The sequence below is a fragment of the Mytilus galloprovincialis genome, chromosome 6 (assembly GCF_965363235.1).
Source record: "Mytilus galloprovincialis chromosome 6, xbMytGall1.hap1.1, whole genome shotgun sequence".
In the NCBI taxonomy this organism is placed as follows: Eukaryota; Metazoa; Mollusca; class Bivalvia; order Mytilida; family Mytilidae; genus Mytilus; species Mytilus galloprovincialis.
The window spans coordinates 9,040,432-9,059,012 of NC_134843.1; the positions used below are offsets into that span (position 1 = coordinate 9,040,432).

Consider the following 18,581-nt stretch of genomic DNA (forward strand, 5'->3'; position numbering starts at 1 on the left):
AGGTTGCCACTGTTCTCTTCACAGTCGTCAACCAGACTTTCCTGGTGGTCACTGGGTTTCCAGAACAGGCATGGGGTAATGGTAATCAGTAATTGTAATCAGCTGTAATCGATTACATTTTGCAGTGTAATCCTATGTAATCAGTAATCATGCCATTTCTGATTACAAGTAATCGTAATGTAATCGATTACATGGCAAAAAAAGGTGTAATCATGATTACTTTTAGATTACTTTAAGATTACATTCATAAGATTACTTGATGATTACAAATCTTGTACAAATATGAAAATCGTTTTTGATAGACAAGATGAAAAATAAGAAAATGTAAAGCGTGAATGAAAAATCATGAAACTAGTAATCACAATGATGGGACCTTGTTTAATGTGATCATCTATATAACAAATGTGTATAAACAAGTGTTTTATTTTGTTTTAACAGTTTACAAAAAGAAATTTACTGTCCAATATTTCTTTGTGAAATTGAACTCTTATGATACAAGAATATGCCTTGAAAGCATTTGTTTTCCTTGATTGAAAACTTCTGATATTAACTCCAATTTCCTATTAGTTTACCCAATATTTTTACATAAATACATTGAAATTCAAATGCAGAAAACATTTAGTTCCTATTTGACTTTGATGGTAGGCATAAATATATAAGCCCACTTAATTCAAAATGGAAGTTAAAACCAGGTTTCATTTATTGACAAAATTGAATGAATTTTATTTTCCATAAATTCGTGTATAATATGTGCTTTCTTATTTTTATTCTTTATTAACTTTATTAGCCTTAAGGCTCACCAGTATAAACAAGTACATTTTGTACATGTACCATGTATACATATGGCATAAATATTGCAAACAATATGCATAGTAAACAATAGGTGACGTCAGAAGTTTCATCAATACAATAAACTGTTGCTTAATATGAAGAGAAATGTATAATCTTTCCTAAGTTACAAAACTGTTTTGTGTTTTCACCTGACAATAATTCTATTAATTTCAATTACATGTAGATCAAGTATTAAAAATTTTCAACAAATAATGATAATCAACCACTTTTAACTTTATTTATATCGTTATTAAGACAATAAAATTTTAGTACCAAAGCCCACCCATTGTTTGTTTAAAAAAATGGAAGTAGTGATCAACACCTGTAAAAACATTAATGGATGTGTCAATTATGTCCAACAGACAATAAAACTATACTTAATTAATTTTTCCTTATTTTTAGTTTTTTTGTTAATTAGGCAGTTGGTAACAATTTGTATTTAAAAATAAATTTACATCTTTTACATAGAGAAAGGACACTTGTCTATAGCTATTTTATCAAATTACACATGTTACACTGTAACTGTAACTGTCTTGTCTATAAATTATTTTAAAAGATGAATAAATTAAGGCTTTTAAAAAAAATCACCAAAATAAGTGGATAAAAAGTTATAAAAAAACTTTGATATAGCAATATACAATGTAATCATAAGTAATCTAAAGTAATCATGATTACAATAAAGAAAAGTAATCTAATGTAATCGATTACATATGAAATACGGTGTAATTGTCATGTAATCGATTACATTTTATTAGCAAAGTAATTGTAATTTAATCGATTACATTTTAAAGTAATCGACCCCATCCCTGTTCCAGAAGTTGATTACCTTGTAAACATCAAAGGAATGCTAATCCAATTCCATCATCAGGTGGGGTCCTCCTTCCTTGGCTGTTTCGGCGCTATTCCACAACAACCTCCAGAGGTGCGCCGGCTCAGGTGATCAATCTGAACCTGGAACTGGATGGCCTACACGGCTCCGATGTCTCAGCTGATGTCATTGCTGTTCTTCTGTAACTGAATGCTGTTCTGTATATCTAAATCTGTCCATTATCTACACAATAAATGTTCATTGTTCTAACACTTTGTACTTTTCCACACTTCGTCTCTTTTCCTCCAAATCCACTGTGATGCCACTTCTGCTTCTCTACACACTTCTGTAATCAGTTTCTTCCTCTCTGCTCCTACTACTCCCAAGGTCCTAAGTGCCCGCCACATTGACTGTCCTGCAAAGCCCCTGCATCCGACTTCTAAATACTAACATGACTAAGGTTCTTGGAAAACATTGTATTATTTTTATGAATTTATTTAAGAAAAATATTTTCTGCTCTTTTTGCCATAATTTTTGTTCAGTCCCTGGCGGACGAAGTCAAAGGAAAACGAAAATAGTCAATGCACATGTTTAAAAAAGAAATAAGACAACTTTTTCATAAATAAAAAATATTGCCAGTGGAATTTTGTCAAATGTGTGGGTATGAAAACCAGTTACCATCAGTTATGAATTTAGCCACTAAATGATCATGATGATGGAATTTATTATTAATTTTGAAACAGGGTAAAGAACATCCTTAAAACAATTTTGGTGCATGCATTTGTACTTGCAGATGTTATGAACATTTTGCATGTTGGAGAAAGTGTGAAGTGTTTATATTAGTCATATATATGCAACTAAGAACAATTTTATAATATATTTTATGATATTAATTACCTCATGATATTTTTTTTGGCAGAATTCTGAGACAAGATGAAGTTGACTCACTTCAGTCTTACATTTGATGTACAAGCAAGAGTTTTTGTGGCAGGAGATAGAATATCAGGAACGGTCAAAGTTGGCTTTGGGAAGGAAACTAAAATGAGGTGTAAGTTCATCAAAATTTCACTTTTTTGTGATTCCTGCAAATTGTTATTTTAGAAGCTTATAGATGTCTTTTTAATAGTCCATTTTCAACATAGTACATATATTTTAGACTTTCAACATTAAATTAATGGTCAGTAATTCAGGTAAGAAATTTCAGCATGTATACTCTTGTTTTTATATAAATTCAGCTTTTTTTCTGATTAAAATGAAACATCCATATATTTCAGGTTTAATGTTATGTTTGGAAGGAAAGGCAAAGTCCTATTGGGATGTAAAACAGGGGAAAAGTACCACAAAATACAGAGCCAGAGAAAACTATATCAACCAGAATATACTTCTGTGGGGAGGTTAGTACTTAAAGATAGTTAACAAGTTAAATCAAATTATATCAATCAGAATATACTTCCATGTGGATGTTAGTACTAAAAGATGGTGGAACAGTTAAATCACACCAATCAGAAAGAAGGACATCAATGTCTCTGCTGTCAATTAAATGCTTAATGCAGGATCAAAGGGTAGTTATAACTAAAAATGTGTAAATCTTTATCAGATACAGTGAAACCTGTACAGATAACAAACTGGCATTAATAGTTTAATAGACATAACATTTACTCTTTATAATTCATATGCTTTTCGTATACTCTGATATCATTTTTTGGGATACGATTGCTTTCAAGCAATCTGTAGCCTTATACCATTGACTCAGGGCCATTCCCTCACGTCAACTGTTTTATACTAAACACTAAGGAACATTTCAGATTCTTACGAAGACAGATTGTTTCCGGATAATAACTTTTGAATAAGTCAAAATAAAAAGAAATCAATAAAATTTTAACAGAATGTTTATAACCACAAAAGGAAGCTTGGGATTGATTTGGGGGTTATGGTCCCAAAGGTTTAGGAATTAGGGGCCCAAAGAGGCCAAAAACAGCATTTATCTAGTTTCAGTACAAAAAGATGTGTATTAGTATTTCAATTGTTCTGATATTGTACCACAATGTTTAATACCATGAGTAGAAGGTTGGGATTTATTTTAAGGGGTTATTGGGCTAACAGTCTAGGAATTAAGGGCCAAAAAGGGGCCAAAAACAAGCATTTTTCTAGTTTCAAGACAATAACTTGTGTGTAACTGTATGGATCTCTCTGACATTGTACCACAAGTTTCCATATAACACAGGAAAGGCTGGGAATCAGTTTGGGTTAATTTTTGTTGAGCCTTCGACTTAAGTCAAAAAAGCGAGACTAAGTGATCCTACCTTCCGTCGTCGGCGTCGTCGTAGTCGTCGTCGGCGGCGTCCACAAATATTCACTCTTTGGTTAAAGTTTTAGAATTTTAATAACTTTCTTAAACTATACTGAATTTCTACCAAACTTGGACAGAAGCTTGTTTATGATCATAAGAAAGTATCCAGAAGTAAATTTTGTAAAAATAAAATTCCATTTTTTCCGTATTTTACTTATAAATGGACTTAGTTTTTCTGCGAGGAAACATTACATTCACTCTGTGGTTAAAGTTTTCGAAATTTTAATGACTTTCATAAACTATCCTTGATTTGTACCAAACTTGGACAGAAGCTTGTTTATGATCATTAGAGAGTATCAAGAAGAAAATTTTGTAAAAATAAATTTCCACTTTTCCGTATTTTACTTATAAATGGACTTAGTTTTTTTGCCAGAGACAAAACATTCACTCTGTGGTTTAAGTTTTTAAAATTTTTATAATGTTCTTAAACTATCCTGGATTTCTACCAAACTTAGACAAAAGCTTGTTTCTGATCTTAAGATATTATTCAGAAGTAAATTTTGTAAAAAAAAAAATCACTTTTTCCGTATTTTACTTATAAATGGACTTAGTTTTTCTTCCAGTTAACATTACATACAGTGTGCAGTTAAAATTTATAAAACATTTATTAGATTCATAAACTATCCTGGATTTTTTACCAAACTTGGAAGCTTCTTTCAATCAAAAGACAGTATCGAGAGGGAAATTTTTATTGATGTTTTTCCTCATTTTTGTTGAGTCTGCGATTAACAGCAAAAGTAGGCGAGACACTGGGTTCTGTGGAACCCTTATGAATTTTTCTGAATATGTAGGAATAAGGGGCCAAAAAAGGGCCAAAAAGAAGGATTTTTCTAGTTTACAGACAATAACTTGTGTTCATGTGTATGGATCTCTATATTTTTTTACAAGAAGATTCAATACCACTAAAGGAAGGTTGGGATTGATTTTGGGGGTTATGGTCCCAATATAGTTTAGGAATAAGTGTTCAAAAAGGGGCCCAAAATCATTTTTGTAGTTTTCAAACAATAACTTATTTTTAAGTGTATGAATCTCTCTGAAATTAAACCACAAATTTCCATACCATGAAGGGATGGTTAGTTATGACTTTTGGGGTTTATGGCGCAAAATTCTGAATTAGGGGCAAAAAAGGGGGAAAACTAGGTATTTCTGGTCAATGGACAATTAAGAAAATTTAAGAGTAAGGGAGGTAATTCTCAAACATTTAACTTACAATGTTGGGTATGTTTGTATTTACCTCCCTTACACTACTTGTATATTATGTATAAAGAAATGTCAGGTTTTGGACTAATTGCTAAAAAAAAAGGGGGCGTGATAGTTGTTTTCAATTTTTTTTTCTTCAAATTTCTAAAATTTTTAAAAAGTTAAAAGAAGAAATCTTTAATTGCACAATATTGTGCAATAGATTTATAAGATCTTGACATTTGTTTTTGTGTCAGAAACCATACTTGCCAAGTGACATGATATTCGCGTGTAATACACGCTTTTCAAAGGTTTACACGTGAGGATTTTGTCACATGGTGTGTACCCGCTTTTCATCACTTTACATGCAATTACAAGCCTTTTCGTTCTTTTCTGACAGAAACTCATATTATGTCAAAATAAAATTGTACTTCCATAAAGAAATAGAGAACTATCTAGGTCATTTAATTAACATTTAATATACGTTGTTCCTCCAAATCACAAGTCTGAGGTTTGTTTAGGTAATTATGGGCATGCGTATAATTTTCTTGACTTCCAGGGGTATCAGATTGAATGGTTGCTCTGGATTCCCCACTCCATTGATTAATTTGAAACTCATGAGATCCTTTCTATGCCTGTCTGCTATTGAGGGTTATTAATGTTGCATAATTTTAAATCGTATGCATCATTTAAATTAAAATAAATGTAGTCCACATTGTAAAGGTGTAACTACAACACCCCTTCAGCCGAAATAGAGTCTTCCATATTATCGTTTCAAGTTGTCTCCCTTCAGTAAGTAACCTCTGTCAATTCTGAATCAAAAATACGATACCACACGTCGAGAAATTAACTCGTTTTTTGGATAGACGTTGTATTATATTAAAAACGATTGCAATTTAAACAGAGGAATGTGTACAGAAAGGAGTCATGCCCACTGACCTAAAGGAAATTAAATATTTAAAGAGTTAGGAATGGGGTTCCTTCTAGAATTAGCGTAGGAAAATAGGTGATATTATCTTAAAGAATTGAAGTGAAATACCTTCTCTCACTCTCAGTGACTGTTGTGGAAAGTAAACTTGGAATTGATTGTACAAAACTAAAACAAACTAAAGTACATTGTTCATACACTTGTATCAAGGATTGGCTATATTTAGAGTTGAGTAACTATTCAGATTACATAAATTGCATTTTACATGTGCAGTTGAATTAGTTTTGAAAATAATACCATCCAGCCATACTTGTGTCAATGAAAACAATGGCAATCGTATCCCTCAGAGCAATCTGCTCTATGATTAAAATTTGTGGGTATCAGTTTTCATGGGAAGAAGAAAAAGGGCTTTTCCTGGGATATGTAAATTTATGGATAAGGTTTTTATACGACCGCAAAAATTGAAAATTTATGGGTCGTATATTGGTATGACGTCGGCGTCATCGTCCAAAGACATTTGGTTTTCACACTATAACTTAAGTATAAGTAAATAGAAATCTATGAAATTTATACACAAGGTTTATGACCATAAACGGAAGGTTGGGATTGATTTTGGGAGTTTTGGTCCCAACAATTTACGAATTAGGGGCCAAAAGGGTCCAAAATTAAACTTTGTTTGATTTCATCAAAAAATGAATTATTAGGGTTCTTTGATATATATGCCAAATCTAACCGTGTATTTAGATTTTTAATTTTTGGTCATGTTTTCAAATTGGTCTACATTTAAAAGGTCCAAAGGGTCCAAAATTAAACTTAGTTTGATTTTAACAAAAATTGAATATATGGGGTTCTTCAATATGCTGAATCTAACCATGTATTTAGATTTTTAATATTTGGGCCCGTTATCAAATTGGTCCACATTGAGGTCTTAAGGGTCTAAAATTGAACATTATTTGATTTCATCAAAAATTGAATTCTTGGGGTTCTATGATGGTAAATGTCAAATTTAAATTTTTTTAAGTTTTTAAGTTCAAGTTCTTAGACCACATTCATTCTGTGTCAGAAACCTATGTTGTGTCAACTATTTAATCACAATCCAAATTCAGAGCTGTATCAAGCTTAAATGTTGTGTCCATACTTGCCCCGACTGTTCAGGGTTTGACCTCTGTGGTCATATAAAGCTGCGCCTGCCGGAGCATGTGTTTTTTTTTGTAAAAAAGGTAAAAAAAGTTTTGAAAGAATGTTAAGATTTATACTATTAACTGCAAAATTTAAAAAGAACATGCAGTGAATTGTAAATGGTTTGGTTGTCAATTTTGTGTTTTCCCCATTGTTAATAGTTATACATGCAACAATCCGACAAAGAGAATTTTTCAACCAAGCCCACAACATTTGTTGGTTGCTTATTGCATGTTGACCCCAGAAATGGGTGATAATTATTTTTTTGTCATTCTAATCGTGTGACACTGTATTTTGATATCAGTAAACACCTGACTAATATTTGCTTTGCTCATCACTGTAATAAATCAGGTCTACATACAAACTAATTTGTTCTGCTTACCTTATACTTTTAGGTATGGAAGGATCTCGGTTGCACCCAGAGGGGTATGCTACTTATCCGTTTAACTTCCCTTTGAATTCAGATACACCTTCATCCTATGAGGGTAAAAGGGGATATGTCAGATACACATGTAGTGCAATCATTGATCGACCTTGGAAATTTGATGAAATTATAAAAGAACCCTTTACAGTTATCCATCATTTAGACTGCAGCCAACTTCTCAGTGCTCTGGTAAGTTAGACTGTACAAGTATAAGACAATGAGACTATAAGCAACTAGTGATAGTATTTCAACAAGGCTAAATTCACTTAAAGATACACAAAATCAGTGACAATATATATCAAAAGATGAAGTCTCCAGTGAAAGTAAAACTTACAGAAAAAGTTGCATGTCAAGTCTACAAAATGTCATCTTTTCCAAAAGAAGCAATTAAATTATGTCACATGATTTATTTCTTACAAAATACATAAAAAAAAATCGTGACTATTGTCAGTTTCCTAAAACATGTGTGAAAATAAAAAACAAAATGTAAGTTATTTGATTTTTCTTATATGATTTTAAGCATGTGTGGAATTCAGGTACTCCTCATTACAGAATCTTGGATCATTGGAGTCAGTTCAAAGTAATTTTTCTATGATTCAAAATTAAATTTGTTGAACTATATTATTAAGGATACATATAAAATATAAACACAGAATGGCAACTTTGGTTTGCTTCTTTAATAAATGAAGGGTGCGGTAGTGAATTGACAAAATAGGGTGGAATTCAGGTGATCTTATGAAACAGCACTACTTCCTGCATGATGGAGCTTTATAAAGTATAATGATGTTTTGATAACTCAAAAGTCTGGAGTCTAAATTTTATTTTGTAGAATCCCATTTATGAACATCGTAATGAGACAATTGAAGGTTGCTGCTGTGAAGATGGCTCGGTGGAGTTGGATTTAAGTATAAACAAGACGGCTTTTGTCCCAGGGGAGCCTCTTATTTATGATGTGACGATTAACAATCAAAGTGGCAATACAATATCTGAGTTTTATCTCATGTTACGACAGGTATGTATGTGTCATCATATCTCATGTTACGACAGGTATGTATGTGTCATCATATCTCATGTTACGACAGGTATGTATGTGTCATCATATCTCATGTTAAGACAGGTATGTATGTGTCATTATATTTTATGTTACGACAGGTATGTATGTGTCATTATATCTCATGTTACAACAGGTATGTATGTGTCATCATATCTCATGTTACGACAGGTATGTATGTGTCATCATATCTCATGTTACAACAGGTATGTATGTGTCATTATATCTCATGTTACAACAGGTATGTATGTGTCATCATATCTCATGTTACGACAGGTATGTATGTGTCATCATATCTCATGTTACAACAGGTATGTATGTGTCATCATATCTCATGTTACAACAGGTATGTATGTGTCATCATATCTCATGTTACGACAGGTATGTATGTGTCATCATATTTAATCTCATGTTACGACAGGTATGTATGTGTCATCATATCTCATGTTACAACAGGTATGTATGTGTCATCATATCTCATGTTACGACAGGTATGTATGTGTCATCATATTTATTACATTTCTCAGTTTCTATATTTATAAGATATGAAAACTGGTGGATAGAAAGACATTTGTTATCTAGAAATTTGATGGGAAATTGAAAAAAATTGAGTTAATTGAAATATGAATCAAAGAGAATTGACATGAAATCAACCAAAGGGTGGACAACTCAAATTTCCATGAGGTACAAAACCAGTATTTCGTGTTTCTGTTGAGTTTGTCACAGATTGTACTAGTGGACATGGATCCAATTCAAGTGTTTCATTAAAAGATCTTGCATTATTTGTGTATATATATCCTGTTTGTTAAAGCTGTTATCCTAATGCTTTTAGTTTAAAGGTTTGGTTGGCTTGCTTGCTTTGTTTTTATAATTGTTTGCTCAAGCATTGTAATTAAGATTGGCATCTGCAATCAATAGAAATGTGGGGTTTCAGCTTGTATACATTATCATGATTATAGATACTTAAATGTTATTGGGTGTTATGTATAATGTCAACAAGCTTAAGTTTTGCCTGTCTATTGCTTGTAGATGTCAATCTTAATTACAAACAAGCAAGCCAATCAAACCTTTAAATTACTAGCATTAGGATAACAGCTTTAATTTAAATATCTTGAAAATTGTTTAAATCCTTACCCTTAAACCATAAAACCATATATATTCTTAACTGCCTTTATACAAACTTCCCATTGCATCAAAGATTTTGTCCTTGACATGCCTTATTAAAGTGTAATGATGATCTTTTTCAAAATTGACAAGGTTTACATGACATAACAGTTTGACCATGAAATTGTTTTCTCTTTTTATTCCAGGTTGCAACTTTTACAGGATATTCAGACAGTTTTTTCTCATCAGGAAAACCTCATTATCATACAAAACAAGAAAACTTTAGCATGTTCAACCAGGCTGTTCGTGTTAAGAAAAATTCTAAACAGACATACAGTGGTGCCTCAACTATACCTTCATTACCACCATCCATTCTAGAAGGCTGCAATATTATAAACCTTCAGTATTTTATTATTGTAAGTAAATTTAAAGTTATATCTCAAAAATATTATCAGATGACAGTTATTTATTAATAATTTAATTTTGGATGTAACACGTCTGCTGATTGGCTGACGTTATTATGTTATCAGCCCATAGACATAATTTAGTCATGTGACCGTGACGTCATCAACGTTTTTTCATGGTTTTCTACCGTTTAAAATGGAATTTAGAATTAAATTATAAGAAATGACTGTAATAATTTTTCTGTCTATTCGAAATAATATAAAAAATGTGATGCACACTGTTAAATAACCCGCTTCGCGCGTTATTCAGTGTGCACCAAATTTTTTATGTTATTTCACCAAAAACAAAAAGATATATTTCCAGTCTTTTGTAGAAATTGAATCTGATAAAGTGTTATTTTTTTTTAAACAAGAGTCTCTAAAGAGCCTGATTGTGTCTTTTGCCAAGGTCTATGCAAATCTTCAACAATGGACACTCTCTAACATAGTAGACTAGTAAAATTCATGAGGAAAATCGTTTTGTTGATCTTGTTATATACTGATCATGTTTTATATAAACTATTTCTCTCTATCTTTATAAATTTTTTCCCTAAACACAAAAAAGATAAAAATTGTCTTTTAGTGCATTAACTCCAAGAAGGATTGAACTGTTCATTTTATTTGCAACATTGTCTTATTACTAACTCAGTTTGCCCTTTGCTTTTCTCATCACTTGGTGCCCATTGTCTGTCATTGTCTTTCATTGTTGTTTGATGTTGTCTATTTACTTTTACAAAATTCTTTTCTGAAACTGCTTGGCTAAACTTAACCCAACTTGACCACAATCATGATTTTGGTATCTTGTTAAAAAAATGTCTGATGACTCTCTGCTAACCAAGATAGGAGATATGGGTTTGGGCTAAAAATAGAACATAAAGGTAAAATGAAAGTCTGGATGAAAGGGCAAAAATGTTCAGAGTGTTGAGCTCTACCTAATGTTTATTTAAGTCAGAAGACCTCTAGTAGGGGTTATTGCCCTTAGTTGACTTTTTTAACATGTTTTCATATGTTGCCTATTATCTTGAAAATTTAAATAGATAAACAAAAACTTTGAATTGCAAAAATGATCAGCAAGACAATATAAATAAGTCCACATTTCCAAATTATTCAGTTGTCTTCTTATAAGAGTTATTGCATTTTAATGGTGATTGTTTACCAATGTTTTGCTTTTTTGTCTAATATCTTACAAACCGTATAAGATAGATAGAAATTTATTTACATTATCTAGCATATTTTCCCTATTATCCTGAAAACTGGAATAGATAAATAGACACTCAAAATGGAAATCTTATCAGCAGGAGCAGGATAAGATTTACAAAAATTGTCAGAAGATTCTATATAGGAATGATGTACACTTTTTTGTGTGTTCTCGGACAAAAAAGCAAAAAAACAACATTAAACACAATTATGATTAGCAATGCAAGATCAGCAAAAAAGAGTTTTTGTCTTGAATTAAAATACATATACATTCTAGTCCACAATGTAAGAGAGTTTCCATTGTTGTAGATGCACATAGATAGAGCCTCTTCGTTATTTTTGTCAAGGAAAAGTTCATATCTCAGCTTCAATAAGACTTTATAATTCTGTCATGCAATAGATCTTATCTATTTCGTATGTGTACATTATTTATTTCATATCCTCATTAAAGACAACAACACTCATGAATTACTACAAAGTAATAGTTTTATTGGCCCACATGTTTTGTCAGCAAGTGTGGTGTCTTCAGGACAAGTAAACAATGAAATAAAACAGTGAAGTACAAACAGTTATTGTGGTTAACCAGAAGTAATGTTACAATACACCTTATTGCTATTTGTCCACCATTACTGGACATCACAAAAGTTCCCGTCAAATTTTGACTTCATGATAGAAAATATCTGACGTCACAGTGTGAAGCGATTGTTGTATGACGTCAAAAGTTCGAGAGAAAGTAAATAATAATATTGTTAGTTTACAGTTATTCTTTATTTTAGTTGAAGATTCCAAGTGGCTGGTCATCTCTTAAAGTGGAGAGAGAAATAATAATAGGAACAAAGCCAGCTAGGGCAGTTCAGCCGTGTGCACCCAGAATACCTACATCCAATGAAGTTGCACCATCACAAATTGAGCTTTCAGTGTTCCCATCAGCTCCACCATCATATGATGAATGTAAGGTTATTTTTATGCCCCATTTATGGGCATTATGTTTTTCCGTCTGCATTCCTTCGTTTGTTCATTCGTTCGTCCGTCCATCCTTCTGTCCAGCTTCAGCTTAAAGTTTGTGTTCAAGGTAGTTTTAGATGAAGTTGAAGTCCAATCAACTTGAAACTTAGTACACATATTCTCTAATGATATTATCTTTCTAATTTTATTGACAAATTTGAGTTTTGACCCCAATTTCATGGTCCATTGAACATAGAAAATGATAGTGCAAATGGGGTATCTGTGAACTATGGACACATTCTTTTTTAAATCAAAATATCAATTTCTGAAAAGTTTCATTCAAATTATGCCATGTTATGTTTTTACTGCATTCTCAACTTATCATTGACATTAAGTTTTCTAAAATTTCCTTTAAAAAAGCAGAAGTAAACTTATTTAACATATATGTACAAGCAGAGTTGTCTCCACCCAAAAAATTCATATAGCATCCTGGTAACAAGACAATTTTGAAATACCATCTTGTTTCTAAAAGAATCCTATCCACAACACAATCTACCGGTATATGAAAACCATTATAGATTGCATCACATTCAAGCAATAAAGCATCACATTTACATTACAGTAAAAGCTGTTTGGATAACATTGCACCTGAATCAGAATGTAAATGTTACCACATGTTTTTGTTTGGAAACAATACTTGTGTTAGATGTTATTATATATGTTTAACTTTTTTATGGTTTAGTTAGAACTGAAGATGAATGTTAAAAAAGACCAATTTTACTATTCATTTATATAATATCAATTTATAACAGTATTTTTAAAATCTTGTTATTTATAAACAGAGTAGTGAACATCCTAAAGTTTTTTCTACAATATAATTATCTTTTATAATAGTACCTCCATCCTATGCTGAATATGTATTCTACAATATAATTATCTTTTATAATAGTACATGTACCTCCATCTTATGCTGAATGTGTATTCTACAATTTTATTTTGTTTTATAATAGTACCTCCATCTTATGCTGAATGTGTGTTTGGAGCAGTGGATATTCATGATGAAGATGATGGAGAACATACAACAACACATGGAAACTGGGCCCCTGCTTACACGTACTATAACTGGAACCAGCAGAATTATTCAGGTCCACAACCACAACCAGTACGGCCAGCACCTCCATCTTATGATGAGTTGTAGAATGGAGTATATATATGTATCGCCTTATAGTTTGCTGGTCGGTGTGTGAGCCAAGGCTCCATGTTGAAGACTGTACTTTGACCTATAATGGTTTACTTTACAAATTGTGACTTGGATGGAAAGTTGTCTCATTGTCACTCATAATACATCTTTTTATATCTATATACTTGTTCAGTCTAATAGAAATTCCACAGGAAACTTTGTTATGATCATTGCCATAATATCTTCCTGTTGGAACAAACATTCTATACCATTTATTCTAGTAGGAACCAATACTGTAATGGAAGAACTAATGCTGTTATATTTGTTCCAGTTGGAATTTGTATTATGAAGGAACTTGTTTTTCATGACATGTGATATATATCATTATTTGGATGAAATAATTTCAATTGCACTCATGCCTAAATAATTACATCTACATGTATGTTTCACAAGAATTTATTAGTTTGATTGGCTTGCAACAAAAATTAACTTTTATATCAAAATAAAATGTTACAATTGATGATGACACATCCATCATATTAGAATAAAAATGTAATTATAAGAAATGAATACATTGTTTTGTAATTTTATTGGGTGTAAAAGTGTTGATCATGTATACAGTTTTAAAAGGAATCACATCTTCTCTTCTCATAAAAATGTTTTTTTGGTCAACACTTTCACACCCCAATAAAATTACTAGGTTGTTTAAAGCAAATTTTGCATTTTTGATGGGAAAAGGGGCATTATAGACAGTATCTATCATAATGAACTTTGTAATTTTTATTTCTAATTGTTTACATTCTCCATGTACAAGAATGGGAATTGGCATATGTTTTGATACTTGTATATTCATATCACTGTATGATTTTCTTGTTACCAATATGCCAAACTATAGCATGTATAGTGAAAACTTTTAAAAGCAAATGAACTATATACCTTATTCACTAATTGAACCCATTTGGTAAATTTAATTTGTTAGCAATAATTGACCCATAGTTTTAAAATAATCTATTTTCTCTCTCACTTTATTTGATATATATGATGTACAATTTTGAAGAATATTTCTCAAACTTATATATTTTTTTTCTAGTCATTAAATATTTTATTATTTAAATGATCAGTCTTGCCATTTAAGTTTTATATCATAAAACTGATCAGATTTATATATTTTATTTTTGTCTTGCCTTAGCAATATTTAGAGAGCTCTTAAATAACCCTGTGTCCATATCAATGGGGCCTTGGTGGCAGAGTGTTCTAAGTTGTCAAACTACTGTATCACTACTAAGGCTGTCAACATTAAGATTGTGAGTTGGAATCTGGCCTTTGACAGGTGTGTTTGACTCCAATCTCATATGACTAGGATTGTTAGTTTCTACTGAAGGACGTTGGTTCTCCCTAGGCACTCTGTCTTCCTAAAAAAAAACTGACTGCAAAGAGATAGGGCAATAGTTCTGAAAGTGGTGTTAAACACCAATTTTTCAATCAACACTATCAACCATTATGTATATAATAATAGACAGCTATTATACAGAAACTAATAACTATACAGCAATAATATTTGGTCTACAAATATTAATGCATATTGGAGAGACTGACCATAAGTCATAAAATGGAAGTTGTATGACCAATTGCTATATTTTTCAATCTTTAGATGTTCTACTTTTCTTTCAAATACAATTTGCATATTGTTATAAACCCGCTACGATTTAACTTGGTGAAAAGATGCATCTAAGGAGGTTGACAAACTTCTTTAGAAGCAGATCACTCTGACCATTCATTGACTTTGAATTCAGTTTTATCTGGGTAATGCATATTCCATATCAAGTTTCATTAAGTCTTTGACCATCAAAAGTCTTTTAAAGCTAAGGGTAAGATCTTATATTTCTGTAATCACAATTTGTTTCATGAAATATTCTTTACTTTAAGAAAATTTTTAATGTTTTGAAGTATGAGGGAGCATTTCTCAACACATATCTACTATAGTCAGGATATAGCTACATTCTTGCTAACATTTTCTGACGATTAATTATAAGAATGTGATATTTTAAAATTTTAATTTGGATGATTTATACAAATATTTTGTATGCAAAATTTGATAGATGTGTTTTTAGTGATCAGAAAAAGAAATGTAAAAAATAGAATAACATACTAAGAATTAATCAGAAGTTAAAGACAATACATCCAGACTAACAATACCAGTATCATTGGTATTATCTAAATCAATTAAATTTACTTCATTTTAATACATGGAAAGGTGGAGTTGAACATTATAACTGGCTGATACTTATTGTATATTTTATGTAACTACTATATTAAATGTTGTTTTTGTAGAAAGGTGCTATGTTTATTTCACTTGAAAACGTTTGTTTAAAGTGTGCTATCTTTTAATTTATTGTAGAAAATTTTATGCTAATTGTACATATACATTTATGTTTTAGGTAATTAGATGATTACTATATTGATTTTATAACTAATTATTAATCTTGTTATTTTATTTGTAGAAATATAAATATATTTAGAAAACTCTATTATCTATGTACATGTATATTTTTATATGTAATTTTTTTTTAATTCCCGTTAAAGCAAAGGATGGAATTTTGTCTTTGTGATTTCTAAGCTTGATGTTATTTAATCAAGTATTATGTCTTTTAATAAGCAGTAAATAGTTTCAGGATATAATTTAGTACGCCAGACTCATCAGTGGCGCTCATATCAAAATAGTTATCAAGCCTAAACCAATTATACAAACACAAAGTGGAGAAAATGATAAAACTATCAAATACCAGTAGCTTAGTAGTTGTATACCCACTTCCTAATGGTATGGTGTTAACATATCTCAATTATTATATTACGCTGATGTATTTTGACAATTTAAAGACTTAATTATGGTAACTTGGTGTTCTCCTTTCACAAAAACTGCCCTAAAAAATTATGGGAAATAATGACTGAAATCAACATAACATAAGTTTAATAGTTACTGTCACAAAAAGATGACCAGTATAAGATATGACTATGTCTCAAGTTAGAAGTGACATTTTGTTTCTGTATTATATCTTTAAATACAAGCTGTAACATTTTGAGTTCAGCTTTGGATGGGGTTGATACATGCATAGAAAATTATGCTAACCCTATGTATACATTCGACTTAATCCTTTCAGGGTTCATAGGGTTCCCTCAGTTTTTGTTTCTTTAGTTATTACAAAATGTAGTATCTTCTGAATGGGTTTATAAGATTTCAACATCTGATAACTAATGTAGCCTGGAATTTAGTATTGAAATAGAGTGATAAATGGAACAAAAAAACATAATTATGGATAGATAATTTCCTCAATGAAAAGAATACAATTTACACTTGGGTTTCTATATATGACTTTTGCTCTAAGATATGGACCACAGTTTAAAATGGTTCTCATCAATCTGATAGGCCATATCTTCACCTTAAGATATCCATATATACATTAAAATCTCAAGATGACCTATACACTATATAAATGACATTGACATAAGTTATGTTTAACACATTATATGAGATATTGCCAAGTTATCATAAAAACAAAGATATTTTACATTCAATTGCATTTAAGTAGTTTATGTATAATTTAATTCATTAATACATCTAATTTTTTTTTTACAAAAGACCAATACAGCACATTGTTTATGCTCAACCTAAGATAGTTTATAGGGACTTTATATTTTTCTGGGTTCTGCATCCTAATTGGTTTGTCCGTACATTGGTTCATTCATTTTGTATCAGGTTAAATTTTGTTAAGTAAGTTTACCATTAAGTTGTGATCACATTAATTTGAAACTTTGTACACAGTGTTAATTTTAATCTGAACTTTTAGCGTTGATTTTATTGTTTACTGACCATATAAATGTGATATTGCGAAATCAGTGCATTCGCAGGTTGAATGTTTTGTAAAGGTTCTATACCTAAAATTTAGGGTCACATTATCTTGACACCTAGTTCCCATGTTCATTATAAGGTGAAGTATTCAAATTTTAGGGTGTCCTATTGACATATATTCTTGTTATTGTCTGTTATTGGATTCATTGATATTTTCTGAGTCTTTTCATGACATTTTTATAAAACAATAAGCAATGCAATGTTGTAAGTGATGTTTTTTTTATTTGTAAAATGAAAAAGCTGGTAGTTTTAAAATTAAATAATATCTGTTAAATATTTATGATTTTATTTCAAAATTCAGCTTATAAAAATAAGAAGATGTGATATGATTGTCAATGAGACAACTCTCTGCAAGACACCAAATGACATGGAAATTAACAACTATAGGTAACTGTATTGCCTTCATATTCAGCAATCAGTAAAAGCATACCTCATAGTCAGCTATAACAGGCCGCAAAATGACCAATGTAAAACAATTCAAATAATAAATCTAACGGCTTGATTTATGTACAAAATAATGAATTAAAAAAAGAAACACAGCAACAAACAATAATCACTGAATTACAGGCTCTGCACATGAGGCATGATAATTCTAGTCTGAAGGCGGCAACCCTACCCTTACCTGGGAGAGAGGTGTAACAGTACAACAGGAAAATAAGCTATGAAAATCAGTTGAAAAGGGTTTATCAAAACACAGAGTGGAAGTGGAAAGAAGTAAAATCACAAAATTATTGAACTCCAGGAAAATCGTCTGGATATGTATTAAAGAAGTAACAGTTATTATAAGTTATTATAAGTCATGATCATCTTTTCCTCATTTTTAAAGAAATTTGTTAGAATGACTATCAAATACTGTCAAAAGGCTATATTTTAAATAACTTATAAACGTTAGACGCAAGTTTCGTCTACAAAAGACTCATCAGTGACGTTCATATCAGAATAGTTATAAAGCCAAACAAGTACAAAGTTGAAGAGCATTGAGGATCCAAAATTCCAAAAGAGTTGTGCCAACTACGGCTAAGGTAATCTATGCCATAAACTCATCATAGATATAA

At 31.0% G+C, this 18,581-nt stretch overlaps 1 protein-coding gene across 1 annotated transcript in view; it reads left to right on the forward strand.

Moving 5' to 3' along the window:
• LOC143078874 (arrestin domain-containing protein 17-like) overlaps positions 1 to 17,802 on the forward strand; it is a 42,369-nt gene extending 24,567 nt beyond the window's left edge. The window contains exons 2-8 of the mRNA XM_076253895.1: positions 2,559 to 2,687; positions 2,914 to 3,033; positions 7,671 to 7,888; positions 8,529 to 8,711; positions 10,061 to 10,270; positions 12,271 to 12,445; positions 13,450 to 17,802. Coding sequence (XP_076110010.1) covers positions 2,573 to 2,687; positions 2,914 to 3,033; positions 7,671 to 7,888; positions 8,529 to 8,711; positions 10,061 to 10,270; positions 12,271 to 12,445; positions 13,450 to 13,637 — 1,209 coding nt within the window. The 5' untranslated portion in view covers positions 2,559 to 2,572 and the 3' untranslated portion in view covers positions 13,638 to 17,802. The remainder of the gene's footprint in view (positions 1 to 2,558; positions 2,688 to 2,913; positions 3,034 to 7,670; positions 7,889 to 8,528; positions 8,712 to 10,060; positions 10,271 to 12,270; positions 12,446 to 13,449) is intronic.
• Positions 17,803 to 18,581: the final 779 nt, after the last annotated feature.